Source organism: Entelurus aequoreus, linkage group LG16 (genome assembly GCF_033978785.1).
Source record: "Entelurus aequoreus isolate RoL-2023_Sb linkage group LG16, RoL_Eaeq_v1.1, whole genome shotgun sequence".
Classification (NCBI taxonomy): domain Eukaryota; kingdom Metazoa; phylum Chordata; class Actinopteri; order Syngnathiformes; family Syngnathidae; genus Entelurus; species Entelurus aequoreus.
The window spans coordinates 28,661,859-28,682,462 of record NC_084746.1 but is presented as its reverse complement, the minus strand read 5'-3'; the positions used below and the strand labels follow the sequence as shown (position 1 = coordinate 28,682,462).

General features: G+C 38.3%; 1 protein-coding gene across 1 annotated transcript in view; it reads right to left on the bottom strand.

Annotated features, from left to right (window-relative positions):
- The window catches only part of LOC133630812 (obscurin-like), a 106,311-nt gene that overhangs the window by 83,940 nt on the left and 1,767 nt on the right, over window positions 1–20,604 (bottom strand). Inside the window, exons 2-12 of the mRNA XM_062022569.1 lie at window positions 16,583–17,654; window positions 11,448–11,717; window positions 11,113–11,373; window positions 8,825–9,130; window positions 8,484–8,750; window positions 8,292–8,398; window positions 6,281–6,449; window positions 5,932–6,207; window positions 4,041–4,322; window positions 3,703–3,978; window positions 3,392–3,634 (exon numbers count right to left, since the gene is read on the bottom strand). Of these exons, the coding sequence (XP_061878553.1) occupies window positions 3,392–3,634; window positions 3,703–3,978; window positions 4,041–4,322; window positions 5,932–6,207; window positions 6,281–6,449; window positions 8,292–8,398; window positions 8,484–8,750; window positions 8,825–9,130; window positions 11,113–11,373; window positions 11,448–11,717; window positions 16,583–17,645 (3,520 nt within the window). The 5' untranslated portion in view covers window positions 17,646–17,654. The remainder of the gene's footprint in view (window positions 1–3,391; window positions 3,635–3,702; window positions 3,979–4,040; window positions 4,323–5,931; window positions 6,208–6,280; window positions 6,450–8,291; window positions 8,399–8,483; window positions 8,751–8,824; window positions 9,131–11,112; window positions 11,374–11,447; window positions 11,718–16,582; window positions 17,655–20,604) is intronic.

Sequence of the window (20,604 nt, the reverse complement as noted above, 5' to 3'; positions counted from 1 at the left end):
GTGGTTTGTCCAATAAATGTCAAATGTAATTTTCAAAAATGCCGCGACCGCACCATTGACAAAAAAAAGAGCGATATTAATTCTTTATAAGAAGGACTTTGCTTGTTCAATCACATAGTTTTGCTGCAGCCACGGCTAATGTTAGCAGCGAATATGTTAGCAATATATCAAGACATAGCATTAACTCTTCACCAAACTAAACTGGAGGAGAACACCCTTCGTATGAACACTCTCTACCAGCATATCTATGACTCACAGCCTACGAAAAGTACAGTACTTGACCTCCCCAAAGAAAATATAAGAGGTATACGTAAGGTCAGAGTCGCTGCTTTGTCCTCTGTAGCCTACAAAAAGTAATGACTTGATATTTCATCATCACTTTATTGTGTGATGATCAACAATGATATTTTTGATGTTCTACTGTAACTTACAACACTGTGATTGATGGTTCTATCTTACTTATTTTTATTTTATCTGAAGCAGACGAAAAGCAAAAGCACTCTAATGTTTTACGAATCCACTGGAAAAATGTGAGTCTCACAAAAGTTTTTTAACTGAACTTACGGACCATCAGTTGAATAGTCCAAATGGAACCGTGAGGAACATTACGAGTATAACTAAAGAAGTTGAACAAATAACTACTGATTGCATCTGAAGTAAACAAGCTACAACAACACTTTAATTACAAAATCGAGTCATGAAAAAAATTGTAACTGCCAAAAAGAAGGGGAATTAAGGAGGAGCCTTGAGTAACGCCTCATTTAAGAAAATCAAACGTTATGACCAATAGGTGTTCTGTTTGCTAGCAAGGTTAAAATGTCAATGCAAGGATTTGCCAACGTGTTTACAGTGGTCAAAGTTTCTCCATCCAACAGGGGCCCTTGCAAGTTTTGAACTGAACGCGGGGGCCGGTGTGATGTCATTCCTGGGCTGGATTTGGCCACCAGGCCGCCAGTTGAATAGCCCTGCCTTAAAACATAGCATTCATTTTTAAATACTTTCCTTCTGAAAATCTGTTTTGTGAATAAGCACATGATAGGTCATGATTGCCAGCTGTATAACTTCCAGTTATTACATTTTTACAAATGTAACTTTTAATTGTAAGAATTATAGATATGTATTTGTTAGATCTGTTTTTTGAACCAATGATGGTTAAATATGTTAGCTGTTCAGTTGGTTGGGTGTAATCTTATATTTTGCACATGATATAGCCATGATTGACAGCAGGATAAGTGCCAGTTATTACATTTTTACAAATTGAACTTCTAATTGTGAGAATTACAGACAAGTATTTGTTAAACCTGTTTTCTTGAACTACTAATGGTAAAATATGTTAGCTTTTGGTATTCATATATTTTTGGGCTTAATTAGGAGCCAGCTGGAAACTGTACCTTTAATGTAACTTGTTGGGCATGATTGATTAAAAAAAAACATGAGTATTATCACAAAGTACAGTACATATACAGTACAGGCCAAAATTTTGGACACACCTTCTCCTCATTCAATGCGTTTTCTTTATTTTCATGACTATTTACATTGTAGATTGTCACTGAAGGCATCGAAACTATGAATGAACACGTGGAGTTATGTACTTAACAAAGAAAGGTGAAATAACTGTTGCCATTGTGTTGTTTTGATAATAGAGAGATTGTTGATCTTCTTGGGGTCACGATTCGATTCAAAATCGATATTTTTTCAATTCAAAACGATTCCCGATTCAAAAACGGAAAAAAATAAATAAATAATAAAAAAAATTAAATAAAAATAGATTTTTTTCCCGATTCAAAACGATTTTCTATTCATTCAATACATAGATTTCAGCAGGATCTACCCAGTCTGCTGACATACAAGCAGAGTAGTAGATTTTTGTAAAAAGCTTTTATAATTGTAAATGACAATGTTTTATCAACTGATTGCAATAATGTAAATTTGTTTTAACTATTAAATGAACCAAAAATATGACTTATTTTATCTTTGTGAAAATATTGGACACAGTGTGTTGTCAAGCTTATGAGATGGGGACGGCGTGGCAAAGTTGGTAGAGGGGCCGTGCCAGCAATCGGAGGGTTGCTGGTTACAGGGGTTCAATCCCCACCTTCTACCATCTTAGTCATGGACGTGTCTTGAGCAAGATACTTCACCCTTGCTCCTGATGGCTGCTGGTTAGCGCCTTGCATGGCAGCTCCCGTCATCAGTGTGTGAATGTGTGTGTGAATGGGTGAATGTGGAAATACTGTCAAAGCGCTTTGAGTACCTTGAAGGTAGAAAACCGCTATATAAGTATAACCCATTTATTTATTTAGATGTGACACTATTGTTCATTTATTTGTATTTTTATAAATGTCTAATGATAATGTCAATGAGGGATTTTTAATCACTGCTATGTTGAAATTGTAACTAATATTGATACTGTTGTTGATAATATTAATTTTTGTTTCACTACTTTTGGATTGTTCTGTGTCGTGTTTGTGTCTCCTCTCAATTGCTCTGTTTATTGCAGTTCTGAATGTTGCTGGGTCGGGTTTGGTTTTGGAATTGGATCGCATTGTTTTGGTATTGCTGTGTATTGTTTTGTTGGATTGATTAATTAAAAAAAATAAAAAATAAAAATGTATAAATGAAAAAATAAAAAATATTTTTTTAAATGAGAATCGATTCTGAATCGCACAACGTGAGAATCGCGATTCGAATTCGAATCGATTTTTTCCCACCCCTAATATATATATATATATATATATATATATATATATATATATATATATATATATATATATATATATATACACACATACATATATATATATATACATACGGTACAGGCCAAAAGTTTGGACACACCTTCTCATTCAATGCGTTTTCTTTATTTTCATGACTATTTACATTGTAGATTGTCACTGACGGCATCAAAACTATGAATGAACACGTGAAGTTATGTACTTAACAAAAAACGGTGAAATAACTGAAAACATGTTTTATATTCTAGTTTCTTCAAAATAGCCACCCTTTGCTCTGATTACAGCTTTGCACACTCTTGGCATTCTCTTGATGAACTTCAAGCCCACCTGTGAAGTGAAAACCATTTCAGGTGACTACCTCTTGAAGCTCATCGAAGGAGAATGCCAAGAGTGTGCAAAGCAGTAATCAGAGCAAAGGGTAGCTATTTTGAAGAAACAAGAATATAAAACATGTTTTCAGTTATTTCACCTTTTTTGGTCAAGTACATAACTCCACATGTGTTCATTCATAGTTTTGATGCATTCAGTGACAATCTACAATGTAAATAGTCATGAAAATAAAGAAAACGCATTGAATGAGAAGGTGTGTCCAAACTTTTGGCCTGTACTGTATGTAATGGCGAAAACATTCCCTCCTACTTTGCCCCTTGTCCTACCTGTCACATGGAGTTTAAAGATCAGCTTCTCAGCTCCAGTCTCACAGATGTATTCCCCAGCGTCCTTTTTCTCCACACTGTCAATCACCAGCTGACATGTCTTGCCTTTCACCTCTGTACGCAGTGTCTTGCCCATGACAAGCAGCTTCTCGTCTTTGTACCATTTCACCTCTGTCTTGGAATCAGACAATTTGCAGCTCAGCGTGGCTTTCTCTCCTTTGTTGAAGAAGGCTGACGGAGGCTCTGATGACATTTAGAGGAAAGAAAATCAGGAGTGATTCACCCAGTTTAATTACCTTAATACATCTTACCAGTCACATGGATTTTAAAAGCTAGCTTCTCTGACCCAGCCTCACATATGTACTCCCCGGCATCTTTCTGCTCAACACTCTCAATCACTAGCTGGCGACTCTTGCCCTTCGACTCTGCGTGTATTTTCTTGCCAGAGGAGAGCAGCTTGCCATCTTTGTACCATTTCACCTCCTTGTTTGAGTCAGATACTTCACAGCTTAAAGTGGCTCTCTGGGAGAGAGAGGCACTCACTTCTCTATGGACCGATTCCTTGTTGAAGAAGGGCGACTGATCATCTGGAATAAGTTACAGGTCAAAAGTGTAGTAGCTCACCCTTTAGAAAACATTTCATACCTACCATGCACCATTAATTTAAAGACCAGCTTCTCTCCTCCAGCTTCGCAGGTGTACTCTCCAGCATCACTCCTCTCCACTTTTTCAATCACCAACAGACGAGTACTGCCATTGACTTCAGAGTAGATCGTCCGGCTGGATGTGAGCAACTTGCTGTCTTTGTACCATTTCACTTCTGTCTGGCTGTCCGACATTGTGCAACTAAGGGTGGCTTTTTGGGAGAGAACAGCCTTCACTTCCTTTTGCACTGACTCCTTTTTGGAGAAAGCAGGCTGGGCTTGAGTTTCTAACAAGGAAAGAATGTTTCCTGTCACTTGCCATGTTTGGTTGGGGCTAGAGTGTTCCTATGGACGTGTGAAGGCAGTCGTCCGAACACTGATGGACCAAACAAGCGGGCCAAGAGACAGGTTGGGTGAGGAGTGCAATAGGTGTGGTTCGGTTCACCTGAGCTCAAATGTAAACGCTAGGGATGTGCCGATGGATCAGGTCAATTTTCGTGAAAAAGTATGTGATGATCGCCATTGCCGATTAATGGCTTTTAATGCCGATCCCAAATGTCGAACCCCTCTGGCTGAACACTGTATTTATTTTTAGTCCCGCGGCTGACAAGGGGCGATCAGCTAATTATGTGTCACCATACACAGTATGGAGACGCTCCCCTACATGAATAATAATCACATCCATTACGGAAAATAAACTACATTTCTTATTATCTTAAGCATCATTATCAAGTATTATTATTACTGGAGGACGAGGCGAAACATGTTACATACCAAGAGCAAGCCAGAAGCCAACTGATAAGCTAGTTTTACACAACACCAATAAATAAGTGCTTAGTAAACTTTAAGAAGTGTAAATAGAGCACGAAGCAAGCAGCTATTAACAGGAAATTATCAAGTCGATTAATACACGTTTAGAGAGAAGAAAATATAAAAACAACTGATGGGCTATCAGCATTGTTGTTAAATAGGTTTAGCTTCTTCCATTTGAATTTGTTAACATTTCTGAGTGTTTCTGAACAATGAGGGCCAAACGAGGGTTGTGCGCTTCACTTCCGGTTCACTCCCTATTGTAGACATTGTGTATGGATTTTCACATCTACTCCGTTCTCCTAAGAGCGCACAGTCTGTAGGTTCTATGTGCACAATTAACTATCGTCGCTGCTCAGACAGCAATGTGTTTATACTGTACAAGTTTAGATTGAGGTATGACATTTCTAATGGGGAAAGATTATTATGTGTTTTTAATTAATGTTAGCTAAGCTATCCAGCAATTAGCGTGCTAGCTGCTTGTCCACGAAATGAGCAGGATCACTGTGAGTTTTTCAAAGGGCCGTAATCACTCACGGTTTTACGATAATTAATTATTTTAACCCTAATACAACCTTTTGGGAATTTTACCGAGGTTAATCATTGTACCACTAATCGAAACATCTATACAGACCACTATTCAAATGCCAGCAAAAAGCCTGCAGAAATGACAAAAGCGAGAGTAAGAGAAAGTGCTGGGAAGAGACATATCTCTGCTCTGCTTTCTCGCTCCCTTAAAAGTATATTTTTAAAACTTTTTGTGAAATCTATGCCGATGAATTTAGCAGAAAATAGAAATAACCAACATATTCAGCCCTGTAGACTAAATGTGGATTAGAATATTTGAGTTATGTCTCACATTATGGCAGGAAAGATGCCCAATCGAGTCCTTAGTTTATGTTTATCTTCTTTACTTAAGTCCCATGATAAAAATACCAATGTGAACACTCAGACAACCACAGCAAAATACGCACCAAGTATATATACTTTTTTATTTTTGGTACAGACCAGACTGGGTTACCGAACTACAAGTAAGTCTGCATATGAAGTGGGTAAAAAAATAAAAAAAAATAAAAAAAGACTTACCTTTAATCTTCACCTGGAATGTGAATTTGTCGGCGCCTGTCTCACAAGTGTATTGACCTTGGTCGCTTTTTTTGGCATTCTTGATGATGAGTTTCCTTAGGATTCCTTTGGAGATTATGCTAGTTCTTTGGTCCTCAGTGATCTCCACTAGGTCTTTTTTCCACACCACTGTCGTGCTGGCAGGACAGACTTCACAGCTCAGCTCAAGATCTCCTTTCAAAGAGGATACCAGGCCCATGGGACCCCTCGGCTTGTTCAGAAACTTTGGGGGTTCATCTAGAAAGAATGGATATGTACAGTATTTGTATTAGGCAAAGCATTTTATGATGCTGCTCTGAGTGTGGTGTACCTTTAAGAGCGAGCTGCATGGACATTCTGTCATCACCGCAAACACACTCATAAATGCCCACATCTTCTTCTGTAACGTTGTGGACCATGAGGATCCTCCTGCGGTCCATGATCACGCTTTCATACTTCTTGCCCAATTTTACCTCTCGGCCATTTCTCATCCAAACAACCTTTGTGTAGCATTACAAAAAAAACAATTACATTTCTGATATCTAAAATACAAATTAAAAATATAATAATTATGTTCAAATGTACCAAACAGAAATTAAAAAAATACATTTAATATATATATATATATATATATATATATATATATATATATATATATATATATATATATATATATATATATATATATATATATATATATATATATATATTTATTTTTATTTTTTTAAAGAAATTACAGTAATTGAGCAACTCTCTCACACAACATAGCTGCACAGTTTAGGTTACAGCAGTGCTTCTCAAATAGTGTGGCTGTGTGTGGCCCTGCTTTATCAGTATCATGCATTATCATGCTTCAAACCCTGCTTCGAAAAGCTTTGCACTAAAAAATGTGCTCAATGTAGCCATTAATCCTGACTTCTTCATTTTGATGAAAAAAAATCAGTTCAAAATGTTTTATTCATTTTTGTTTTGTACATTAAAATGTTTTATATATTGTGTTCCTGAGTTAATGTTGCTGATCAAATGTAATTTATTATTGTGTGAATGCTCCAAAGCATTCACACATATGGTTTTCTACACCAAAATGAATCCATCTATTAAACTTCTTCTTCTCCAGATTTTGGCGCTCTACCTTCCACATTTTTCACCCGATTCAAACCGCTCCAACTTCAAACTGTTCAGCCTATTCGGGAATCGCCGGCTTTTGCTTGACAAATTCCAAAAATTCCCAGATTTTGCAGAATTCCAGGTTTCCCGGGACATTTTTCCCATTCTAATGGAATTGGCCATTTTTCAAACTTCCACCATTTCCACATTTTTCAACAGATTCAAACCATTCCACCTTCAACACCTTCCACCATCCTGGAAATTTTAACTACTTTTTTTCCAAGTTCAAAAAAATTCTAGGAATTTTCCAGAATTCCTAGTTTTCCAAAGCCCTATTTCCACCCTTTTTTCTGGCAACTACTCCTTCCACATTTTTCAACCAATTTCAACAGTTCCATCGTCAAAACATTCCTCTTAATCAGGACAAAAAACAAAGTGTTTTTTTTAACTGGAAAAATTTCCGGTTTTCCCGAAATTCCAGGAATTCCATAATACCGTTTCTCAATTCAACGTGTTACTATTTCAACATTTCTCGACCGATTTGAAAAAGTCCAACACCAAACATTTAAACTCATTCAGACCATTCAAGTTTTTTGCCATTTTCAAAAAAAATCCCACTTTTTCCCAAATTCCTACATTTTTTGGAAATTCTCATTGAAATCAATGGGACATTCTTTAAAGTTCCACAACTCCCACATTTTTCATCTGATTCAAACTGTTCCAACTTCAAAATATTCAGCCTATTTGGGAATTGAGTGCTCTACTTCAACAATTCTAAAAAAATTCCAGGATTTCAGTTCAACTTCAGCATTGGAGCCTTCACACACAATTCCTTTAGGAATTTCCTCATCTAGTTATTTATTGAGTTTAATAATTTGTATTTTTCAGTATCAAATGGCTCAAATCAGTCAAAATATTTTTATAGTTAAAATAAGGATTAAAAAAATATATACTGTATATTTCAGGAAATTTGAAGCACATTAAATATTTTCTGTTAAAGAATTGAAAAATTATATTAAAGTTATTCTTTGTTGTAAATGGATGCTAATTTATTTTGTCTTATTTTGTTGTATTTAATGTTAATAAGGATGCAATATAGAGGCTTTTTTAGACAAATGATACAGCAGAGAGTGTGTGTGTGAGGGGGCGCCAAATGTTTTCGTCTTCCTGGGGGGGCGTAACAGAAAATATTTAAGAAGCACTTGGTTACACAAATGTTAATTACTATCACAAACCTGTGCATCGTAATCCGACACCTCAGTCGTCATCTGAGCGGTGGCTTGGGCGCTGCAGGTCACCACCTGTAGCTGATTTGACTTATTAACAAACATGACAGTGGGGGCTACAACACACATATAAAAGAAGAAGGTGTTGTTACTTTAAAATTTCACATTCATATTATGTTAACTTTTTCAATTTGTGTATACCCTTTACGGCTAAGATACAACTGCTCTGCGAGCCTCCGCCCACAAACTTCATTTCTGCACCGTTCATGTCCTGAGTCACGTTCCGTATAAGCAGAGTGTGCAAGTTCTTGGAGCGTGTGATGAGGTAGTCGCCTCCACTGCGCAAGAGACGCCCGCTGAGAGACCAGAAGCCCGAGCAAACGGCCGACAGCTCCACTGAGATGGAGAACTCCTCGCCAGACACTGCAGTGCTACTCACGAGGCCTTTTATGATTTCTGCAGTGGGCTCTAAAGCACAACACAACAGCTTAGTGGTTTTCAACACCAGTACCATGTCATGATATGAGAGCTATCACTCATACCAAGGTAGAAGCTTCCAGGCACTTCAAGGTAGGGACTCTGGCCAAAGTCGTTGGTCGCAGAGATGCGGAATTGGTAAGTGGCTTCCTCTATGAAGTTAGAGATCATGATCTCTGTGGACAAAATCGTTTCTCCAGCGTTGCATCTCTGCCATGTCTGAGTTCCGACTTTTCTCCTCTCTACGACGTAGCCCTTGATTGGTACAGGGCGGTCACTGTCAGGAGGAGACCATTGAAGGGTGATGGATGAGTCAGTCTTGTTCTGCACCACGGCATCAACTGGGGGCTCGGGAGGATGCTTCCTTGCCGCTGGGGGAATTAGAGAAGATACTTCCATGTAATATGTACCTACATTTATAAACAATCAACATAAATAATTATTGTTGGTTTTTTTATTAAGTCAGAGCATTTTCATGAGCAGAAGGGAAACCTAGAGACCTGACTGCACTTTGATGTGGAAACAAAGAAAATTAGAGACGGTGACTACCCAATAGCTGTGAATGTGTAAAAAAAATCATTAGACCGAGGACTAAATAGAGGTAAATGTGAAGTGAAATCAATAAATAAGGAAAAAAATAGCTGTGAATGCTTAGAGGAATCTAAAAACAGGTCCTACATATATGTGGATGTCAAGAAAGATAAAGAAACAGGGACTAAATAGCTGCAAATGCAAAGTAAAATCCAGAAACCGGTCCTAAATAACCGTGACTGTGATGAGAACTCCAAAACCAGGTCTTAAATAGCTATAAACTTGAAGAGAAATCAAGAAACAGGTCCGAAATAGCTGTAAATTTGAAGAGAAATCAATAAACAAGGACTAAATAGCTATTTTGTGATGAGAAATGAAGATACAAGGATTAAATAGCTTTGATGATGAAGAAAAATTTAGACACAGAAATCAATAAGCAGGAATTAAATAGCTTTGAACGCAAAGAAAACATCAAGAAACACGGACTAAATAGATTTGAACATGAATATAAATCAAGTAACGGGCTTAATCGCTTAAACATGAATATCTTTGAACAGGAACTAAACAACGAAAAAGGTGAATACAAATCAAGAAATGGACTAAATAGCTCAGAACTTAAAAAGATATCAAGAAAAAAGGACTAAATAGCTTTGAACTCGAAGAGAAATCAAGAAATGGGCTGAGTAGCTTTGAACACGAAGCGAAATCAAAACACAGGCCCGAAAACTAAATAGCTTTGAACACAAATACAAATTAAGAAAAAGGGAATTAAATAGCTTTAAACACAAAGAGAAATTAAGAACAAAGACTCGGTAGCTTTGAAAGCGAAGAGAAATCAAGAAACAGAGCCTCATTATCTTTGAACACCAAGAGAAATCAAGACACATGAAGTTATTAGCTTTGAGCACAAAGAGAAATTGAGAAACAGGGACTCATAGTCATAAGCTTTGAAAACAAAGATCAAGAAACAGGGACTCATTAGCGTTAAACATGAAAAGTGATCATGAAACTGGGACTCAATAGCTTTAAACAAGAAGCGAATTCATGAACCGAGTATTAAATAGTTTCGAACACAAAGAGAAATCAAGAAACAGGGACTCTATGGCTTTGAAAACAAAGAGAAATTAAAAAACACGGACTAAATAGCGTTGAACTCAAAGAGACATCAAGAAACAGGGACACATCAGCTTTGAACATGAAATGATATGTAATGGAAAACATTTTTGTGCCTTTGTATAAACTGCATTATTACGGTGAAAAGCACATTCTGACCAGAGAATGACCTTGTCCGCATGACTCACTGTGAGAGTACCCTTCTTATTGCTAATTTTGAAAGTCATTCCAGTTAACAGTGCACCATTTTCTAAAATGTCGGTACTTCTGCTGTTGTTGTGCCATATACTCTCTCCCCCTTCCAAACTGTGCTTGCTACCCCCTTTCCATCCAGTATTCAATGTAAAAAGAGCAAAGCACTCATTCTTCAGCGCACATTCCTTCCATACTTGCTACGAATGTGACCTGTGCCTTTTGAACTTCTCAAGCTTTTCAAATAAATCTAATAAAGACAATTTTGTTTGACTACTTGATTAGAACATTTCCAATACAAATTCATGAAACCAGGACTAAATAGCTTCAAACAAAAGGGAGATGATGAAACCTGGACTAAATATTTTTGAACACAAAGAGAAATCATAAAACTGAAATTAATTAGCTTCGAACACAAAAATAAATCATTAATATTGTAGCTCCTAACATTAGGACAAATCATGAAACCGGTAGTAAAGGATAAATCATGAAACAGGGACTAGCAAAACCCAATTACCAGTGACAGAGAATCGGGTGGACGTCTTGCAGTCTCCAGCCACAAATGCCACTTCTCCGGAGTCTTCCGCCTGACACTCTCTAATAGTGAGGGTGTACTGTCTGAGCAGGCAAGCGATGGAAATACGTGAATCCTCCTTAAGTTTGATGCCATTGCGGGTCCAGTAGACATCAGGGCAGGAACGCTCCAGCTCCACACAGAAGATTACAGTGTCACTAACGGGAACCACTGTCCTCCGAGGAAGCTTCTTGGTAATGTTGCCTGAGACATTGGATATGACATTTAATAGTGTAGGGAATATACTGACAGTTAAGGGAAAAAACCTCAAATCCTACCCAGAACGGTGAGCTCGGCCACAGTGCGGCTGCCCTCCTTCATCTCACAGATGTACACGCCGTCGTCGTTGGTGGTCACGTTGTGTATGGTTAGACGACGCAGGGTGCCTTGTTCATCCATGCGATACTTGCCGTTTTGTTCCAGACGTGTCTCCTCCATGAACCAGTTGGTCATGTTGCTAATGACCGGCACCTCGCACATCAGCGTAGCCGACGTTTTCTCTTGGACCTCCACATCTTGAAGCTTCCTCCTGAACGGCACATTTGGCTCTAATATAATAAAGGGAGATCAAATGTTAAAGGTATAATATGGCATACATGTCTTCTTTTTATTTAACTGATCCAAGAAGTACAGTCCACATAATGATCATCTGCAGAACACAGGTAGTCAGCCTTTGCAATATGCATGTATTCTTGTTCTTGTACTTACTCTTTGTTATGATTATTTCTTATTTAATCTTGAATTTGTTTTACTGTATTTACACAACAGCACTGAAACAGCATGGCTCAAGATGACAAAAGATATTTGCCTGAACAGAGACATAAGCAAAGTCTCAATCTTAGTTTTGCTGGACCTGAACGCTACCTTTGACACAGTTGACCATGCTACCTTATTAGGTTAGAAAATTGGATGGGAATCTCTGGTACTCCTCTTGCTTAGTGGCCTTGTGGTTAATAGAGTGTCTGCCCTAAAGCCGGTAGATCGTGAGTTCAAACCCCGGCCGAGTCATACCAAGTACTATAAAAATGGGACCCATTACCTCCCTGCTTGGCACTCCGCATCAAGGGTTGGAATTGGGAGTTAAATCATCAAAATGATTACCGAGCGTGGCCACCGCTGCTGCTCACTGCTCCCCTCACCTCCCAGGGGGTGGAACAAGGGGATGGGTAAAAACTATCAGTGGTACTTTAACTTTAACTTTTAACATAACTGGTTCAAGTCCTATCTCGATCACAGGACATACGTTGTTGGAATTGATGACTCTGCCTCAGACCAAATGGCTATGAATTGTGAGGTTTCTAAGGGGTCAATTCTGGATCCCTTATTGTTTAATTTGTACATTCTGCCATTTGGAGAGCTCATGCGCAGCTATGTGTCCTAATGCAACTATACAGATGAGCCTGAGGTGTAACTGATGGCAGGTAAACGTTGGCCTGTAGATTTTTGTCACTGCATCGAACTGATCAGTGCGTGGACGCAAACAATTTTCTTCAGCTAAACTCAAACAAAACTGAAATCATTGTCTTTGGCCCACAGAAGCAAAAAACGTGTTATCAGTCACCTTTGGAGCCTTTCTCTAAAAATCAATAATCAGATTAAAAATTTTGGTCAAGTAATGGACTCAGGCTAGCTTTGACAGCCTTATTAAGTCAATAATTATAGCAGCTTTGTACCACCTAGAAATATTGTCAAAATCAAAGCAGTAATGTCTAAAAATAAGCCGTTGTCTCGAGCAGACTAGACTACAGTAATATGTTTTAATTACTTACTGTATTAACAAAACCCAAAACCAGTGAAGTTGGCACGTTGTGTAAATCGTGAATAAAAACAGAATACAATGATTTGCAAATCCTTTTGAACTTATATTCAATTGAATAGACTGCAAAGACAAGATATTTAATGTTCGAACTAAGAAACTTAATTTCTTTTTGCAAATAATCACTAACTTAGAATTTAATGGCAGCAACACATTGCAAAATAGTTGGCACGGGCATTTTTACCACTGTGTTACATGGCTTTTCCTTTTAACAACACTCCGTAAACGTTTGGGAACTGAGAAGAACAATTTTTGAAGCTTTTCAGGTGGAATTCTTTCCCATTCTTGCTTGATGTACAGCTTACCGGTAAGTTGTTCAACAGTACGGGGTTTTCGTTGTGGCATTTTAGGCTTCATATTAGGGATGTCCCGATCCAGGTTTTTGCACTTACGATTCGATACCGATGTTGTTTTTGCACTTCCGATCCGATACAGATGTTGTTTTTGCACTTCCGATCCGATACCGATACTGGCCTTATCCGAGCATGTATTAAAGTTTAAAGTTATTCAGCCTACTTAGTTGTCAGATTCATGTTGAAAAGGGTTTTAGTACTCTTGATAACAACTAGCCAGCTGAATTAGGTGAGTTTGAATAATACACAATGGAGATGTTGACGTGCGGAGTTTCAAACACTCTTCATTTTCTAGCAGGGGACTTTTCAAATGATGCTACGTATTAGCAGTAATGCTACTTTTTATAGCAACGCTTTTGCCCCACACTTGACAAATTACGGTTGTCTGTTCGACATATTCCCACTTGAAGCCAAACCACCGCCAGACGATGGACCCCCTGCTGTTTTTCTTGGGAATTAATTAATTATTTCTTCATTATTACCGCTCACACGGCTACGCTAGCATCACAGCTAACGTTAGCCTTGCTGCTACCTCTCTGCTGGGAGAGTGCGTATACGTATGTGACGTATGACGTGACAGTATGTGACCTATGTAAGAAGGTGCGCTTGCTGTCTGTGAGAAGCAGACACAAGAAGGAGTGGGAAGAGCCTGTCGTGTAATGCCAGCAGCTAAAAGCAACTGCGTGAGAACGTATACTCGAATATCACGGTATAGTCATTTTCTATATCGCACAGAGACAGCTGACATTTTTACCGGTAACTTTTAATTCACATGGCCGTCTTAACGGTTAGGACACAGACCTGTGGATGTGTTGAAAGTGTGCTGGAAAATGCGGAACGGAAATTAGGGAGCAGCAGAAAAGTGGAATGTATTATTTAAATCTGTGCGTTGGAAACACGGACCGGAATTTTTTTTAAAACTGGATCTGGATCGGCATTTTCCCATGCCTTGCCGATACGCATTTTTTAGCAAATATCGGCGGCCGATCCGATCCAAATATCGGATCGGGACATCCCTACTTCATATCGCACCACACATTTTCAATGGGAGACAGGTCTTGACTACATGCAGGCCAGTCTAGTACCCGCACTCTTTTACTATGAAGCCACGCTGTTGTAACACGTGGCTTGGCATAGTCTTGCTGAAATAATATGACAACGTTGCTTGGATGGCAACATATGTAGCTCCAAAACCTGTATGTCCCTTTGAGCATTAATGGTGGCTTCACAGATGTGTAAGTTATCCATGCCTTGGGCACTAATACACCCCCATACCATCACAGATGCTGGCTTTTGAACTTTGCGCCAAGAACAATCCTGATGGTTCTTTTCCTCTTTTTTCCGGAGGACACAACGTCCACAGTTTCCAAAAACTATTTGAAATGTGGACTCGTCAAAACACAGAACACTTTTGCGCTTTGCATCAATCCATCTTAGATGAGCTCGAGCTCAGCGAAGCCGGCGGCGTTTCTGGGTGTTGTTGATTAATGGCTTTGCTTTGCATAGTAGAGTTTTAATTAGCATTTACTGATGTAGCGACAAACTGTAGTTACTGACAGTGGTTTTCTGAAGTGTTCCTGAGCCCATGTGGTGATATCCTTTACACACTGATGTCGCTTTTTGATGCAGTACCGCCTGAGGGATCGAAGTTCCATAATAACATTGCTTATGTGCAGTGATTTCTCCAGATTCTCTGAACCGTTTAATGCTATTACGGACCGTAGATGGTGAAATCCCTAAATTCCTTGCAATAGCTCGTTGAGATATGTTGTTCGTAAACTGTTCAAAAATGTGCTCACGCATTTGTTCACAAAGTGGTGACCCTCGCCCCAGCCTTGTTTGTGAATGACTGAGCATTTCATGGAAGCTGCTTTTATACCCAATCATGGCTCCCACCTGTTCCCAATTAGCCTGTTCACCTGTGGGATGTTCCAAATAAGTGTTTGATGAGCATTCCTCAACTTTCCCAGTCTTTTTTGGCACTTGTGCCAGCTTTTTTTTAAAATATTGCAAGCATCAAATTCCAATTAGCTAATATTTGCAAAAAGTAACAAAGTTTTCCAGTTTGAACGTTAAGTATCTTGTCTTTGCAGTCTATTCAATTGAATATAGGTTGAAAAAGATTTGCAAATCATTGTATTCTGTTTTTATTTACGATTTACACAACGTGCTAACTTCACTCGTTTTGGGTTTTGTAGATTGCATTTTTTATTCAGTTATTTTTGTGTGCAAATACATCGTGCCTAAAAAAAAAGAAGACAAATTTACCGAAATACATAGGTTGTGAACAGACATGGATACAATTTGATATTTGGCTTTGATAAAGATTTGCCAATGGCTTTAGTTCATGTTGTACCGGTACATGATTTTGTTTTACATACAAACAGAAGCAGTTTCTTGTACCATCAGCAGTGCCATGTGCTCTAGTGGCATAGCTCTCCTGTCAAAACAAATAAAAATTTGCTGTTCAACACAGTACTTGTTCATGCTGCAGCCAATGCCATAGCCTCATTCCCTCAAGGGACGCTACACTTAACCGTAATGCCAACGTGACGGCGACTATGATCTTCTTGTCGCCAACAGAAAATAGATGCAACCCTACACCTTCTCTCAGAAGACCAGCCATGTTGTGAAAAGCCGTGCACGCCTTTAAGCGTTTAAATGAGGGCTTAAGCGTAGTGATCCATGCACACACTACACAGACATCATGTACAGTAGCTCCTCTGTATCAAACACTTCCATTATTATGTTATTAAGAAAGGTTGTATAAAGGTGACAGCTTGACCCTGGAACTGACACCATTTATGTCAAAGTTAGGTTAAAAAAATTACTTGCAAACATAAATAATAGGTAAAAATGACCAAATGTCACTAACATTGCCTGTACAGTTAAATGTTTTATGATGGCCACAGCTTGTCCTTGGAACAGACACATTTCCGGTGTGAAATTGTGTAGATATCTTCTTTTTACACATGTGTGACAGTTAAAAATTAGATGTTTATGCATCCGTGTCGTTGCATGAACTAAATTATTTTTACACTTGTATGACACATCAAAATGAAAAACATAACTAAGAAACGTTGCTTATACAATTATAAAGGTTTTATGATTGACCATGCATCGGATTAACTCGAATTCCATTATTTCCTAGAGTAAAATTGTACTGTAAATAATAATATACATGGTTGTTCCCTGATAGTGTTCAAAGTACTGACAATTAAAGGTATGTAAAAAATGCACTCACCCTTAACTGTTACCAGCACAGCACTGTAGGTCTGTCCCGCCATATTAGTGGCATTGCAGGTGTAGAAGCCGTTGTCGCTCTGCTTGCAGTATAGGATTTTAAGGATGAAGTTCTCAGCGTAGTCTTCATATATGACGTGGCGGCGGCCCTCGCTGATGTTAGTCCCATCCTTCCTCCAAATGATGTGTGGCTTAGGGTGACCTGTTACAAAGCAGCTCAGTTTGGCGTGCTTGCCCTCAGTGACGGTGCACGTGCGGGTGAACACGCCCTTGGGCAGCTTTGCCAGGACCGACGACCTCACCTCGTGTTCCAAACCGTCAGTGATTTTGCCGGAGGAGAAGGAAGATGTGGTGCCCTCCGTGCGAAAAACAGAGATGTCCTTCTTCATTTCTTCTTTGCGCTTCTGGAGGTGAGAGAGGAGGGAGGTGTGGTTGTCGGAGGAGAGCAGGTGGACGTCCTGAGCGTCTACCACGAGGGCAGCGGAGGCGTGAGCCCGACCCAAGGTGTTCTGGGCCCTACATGTATAGGTGCCGCTGTCCAGGTTGCGTACGCTCTGGATCTTCAAGGTGCTGCTGTCGCTGTCGGACACAATCTTGACGCGGTTGGATTCGCCCAGGTAGCGTCCGTCCTTCTCCCAGTCAAAGTTGGCTTCAGGGTGGGCTACAACTCTGCAGTGGAAAACGGCATCACCGCCTAAACCTACACGTGCTGAGGAGGCCTTGGTCATGAACACGGGCGCCCTGGGAGCCAACTCTGTGGGAAGGGCCACTTTCAGGGTCACAGCAGCATAGGCCTCCCCGATGTTGTTTTTGGCCCTGCACAGGTACTGGCCGCTGTCTTCCAACGCCAAGTCATATATGGTGAGACGGTACACTTCACCATCCTCTACGGTCTTGAAGCGACCCCCGGATGTCAGCTTCAGCTTCTCCTTCTCCCAGGTGATGAGCGGCGTGGGGCTGCCTACGATGGTGCAGCTCAGGGTGGTGTCCTTGCCCATGCACACAGAAAAGGCCTTGGGACGGGTGAGGAACCTCGGGGCCCCTCCGAACAAATTCGGATCCATGGTTGGCACCTTTGGTCAAAGAAAATAATGTAGTTCAAACACAAACCGGGAAAAGTTACAATAGTCATTGTAAAAAACCTGAAGCCCCATTACAATCTTTTTTCACTTTTTATTGATGTGAAACAATTTTTATACTTTTTTAATTAAACGTGAATTGAATTTGATGCCTGTTGTGTACTAAAACACATTGATGGGGAATAAGTTGTTAATAATCAATTAATAATATTAATACCTTTTTATAAAGTACTTATTGTGTGCAGAATAGCAAATTGAATGTAATTAAAACAAAGTTAAATGTGTTCCTGGCACATCTTATATATATATATATATATATATATATATATATATATATATATATATATATATATATATATATATATATATATATATATATATATATATATATGCAGCTGAGATAGGCTCAGAACGGGACAAGAGGTAGAAAATGGATATATATATATATATATATATATATATATATATATATATATATATATATATATATATATATATATATATATATATATATATATATATATATATATATATATACATATATATATATATATATATATAAGATGTGCCAGGAACACATTTAACTTTGTTTTAATTACATTCAATAGAAAATGGATATATATATATATATATATATATATATATCCATTTTCTACCTCTTGTCCCGTTCTGAGCCTATCTCAGCTGCATATATATATATATATATATATATATATATATATATATATATATATATATATATATATATAACGGGACAAGAGGTAGAAAATGGATATATATATATATATATATATATATCCATTTTCTACCTCTTGTCCCGTTCTGAGCCTATCTCAGCTGCATATATATATATATATATATATATATATATATATATATATATATATATATATATATATATATATATATATATATATATATATATATGCAGCTGAGATAGGCTCAGAACGGGACAAGAGGTAGAAAATGGATATATATATATATATATATATATATATATATATATATATATATATATATATATACATACACACACATATACACATACACACAGGAGTAAAGGATCAACAATCTCTCTATTATCAAAACAACACAACACCAAGCTGAACTGTCAAGGCGTGCGCGCCTATTTTGTGCTCTCACAAACTTTAACATCCACGTTGCTACAATAAAAAAAAAAAGTAAAACCGACTTTACCTTGCTGTCAGCCAATGTTTATGGCATGCAATCGACAAGAAGCGATGAAGACATTTAAGGCAGAGATACCCAACGGAGAAAGGAGGCGAGACAGAGAGAGGAGGGGCAGTGTGTTACTGCTCAAGTCTAAGTCCACAGCGATTCCCTCCTTACTTCCAGGCTGGTTTGTTGGATTTTTGAACCCATATTTAGTAAGCAAAATAGACGAAGCAGCTTGGCAAATGGCGAGAAAAGAAACACACGCTGGAACACTAAGACGTGTTAATCGAGTAATGGACTACGTAAACGTGATGTAGAGGATTCCATCTCTCCAAAATGGCTGCGCCTTGCATGTACTGTCCTGCACAGGAAATTATGTCCCGAAAATGGCTGCGCCCTAAGGCTTCCAGCTGCACACAAATTGAACGAATGAAACATTCATACACCAAGACACGTTTCGCACACAAAGGCATATTTGGCTCGGTCTAAAAGTTCATAAAACGGAAGTTAGTAAAAAGAGGGGTTTGTAAATCAAGGTACATAACGAAGATGCAAGCACAGATTTGTGATTTTGCATGTGCCTAAAGATGAACTCCTTGTTCATCATAGACAAAAATTGTTCTATGCTGAACCTTATTAAAACGTACTTGAGTGTCACGGCGTGGACTCGTACCCGCATTCCTCATTTGCGGAAATTAATTGACCACAGTCAACCCGTGAGGCAATTATCAGTGAGAAATGAGGGATTACTGTATACTTGAATTAATTTCTGCCAAGTAGTAATCGTTGATCATAAGTCAAATAAGAGAAATATAAGAAAAAATAGGAGGAATTTAACCTGAGAGGAAAATCTAATTTAAAACATGTGTATGCTTGTACAACACTTAAAACCTTTAGCATATCTGTTTGTGGAAATAAATTATGGAATGGATTAACCAAATGAATCAAACAAAGCACCTTTTTTTATTGTTTCATTGAGACAAAGATTATTGATGTATTTAATATTTGTTTACTTACTATGGTATATTAATTTGTTCACTGTTCTGTTACAGAGAACAAGGAAATAGGAAAAAATTGCTATGATATGAGAAGGGGTAGGATTAAAAAAGATCAGTTTCTTCCCACTCCTTTTCCGACGTGCTGTAATGAAACAACTAGAAACATGTGATGCATTACATTGTATCGTATGCATGTTCGAAATAAACTGAAACTGAACTTAACTGAAATATTTTCATAGAGCATAAAAACCTGGATTTTTCAACATTATGAGAGCCCTCGAGACATGAAATAATGCCCTTTAGTCACCTTTACACTCTTCAAACATAGTAATGCTATATTCCAATATGCCTGACGCGGAGCCAATCAGTGAACGCAATACTGAACAGCGTGCCCCTGATTGGTTTGGTCTCATCTAGTGGCAAATACTACTGTAGGATTTGTATCTTTAGTTCATTTAGCCATTTTTTGCTTGAAAATGCTTAATTCGGGCCAAAAATGTTGCAGAATATGCTTAAAAAAACAATTTTTTTTGGAGACCCTCTAATGCTTTTAAATGACAAAGTGTGTTTAAACTTTTGACTGGTGCCGTAGATTGTGCAGGTGTGAACAGCAAGTGTTTGAGAAATTGATTGGTGTTATGAAAATAAACATAAATCCAGAGTGCAGGCTGACATATTAATGAGCACTTACCGTATTTTCCGGACTTTTAGGCGCACTTAAAATCCTATTTTTTTCTCAAAACTCGACGTGCGCCTAATAACCAAATGTA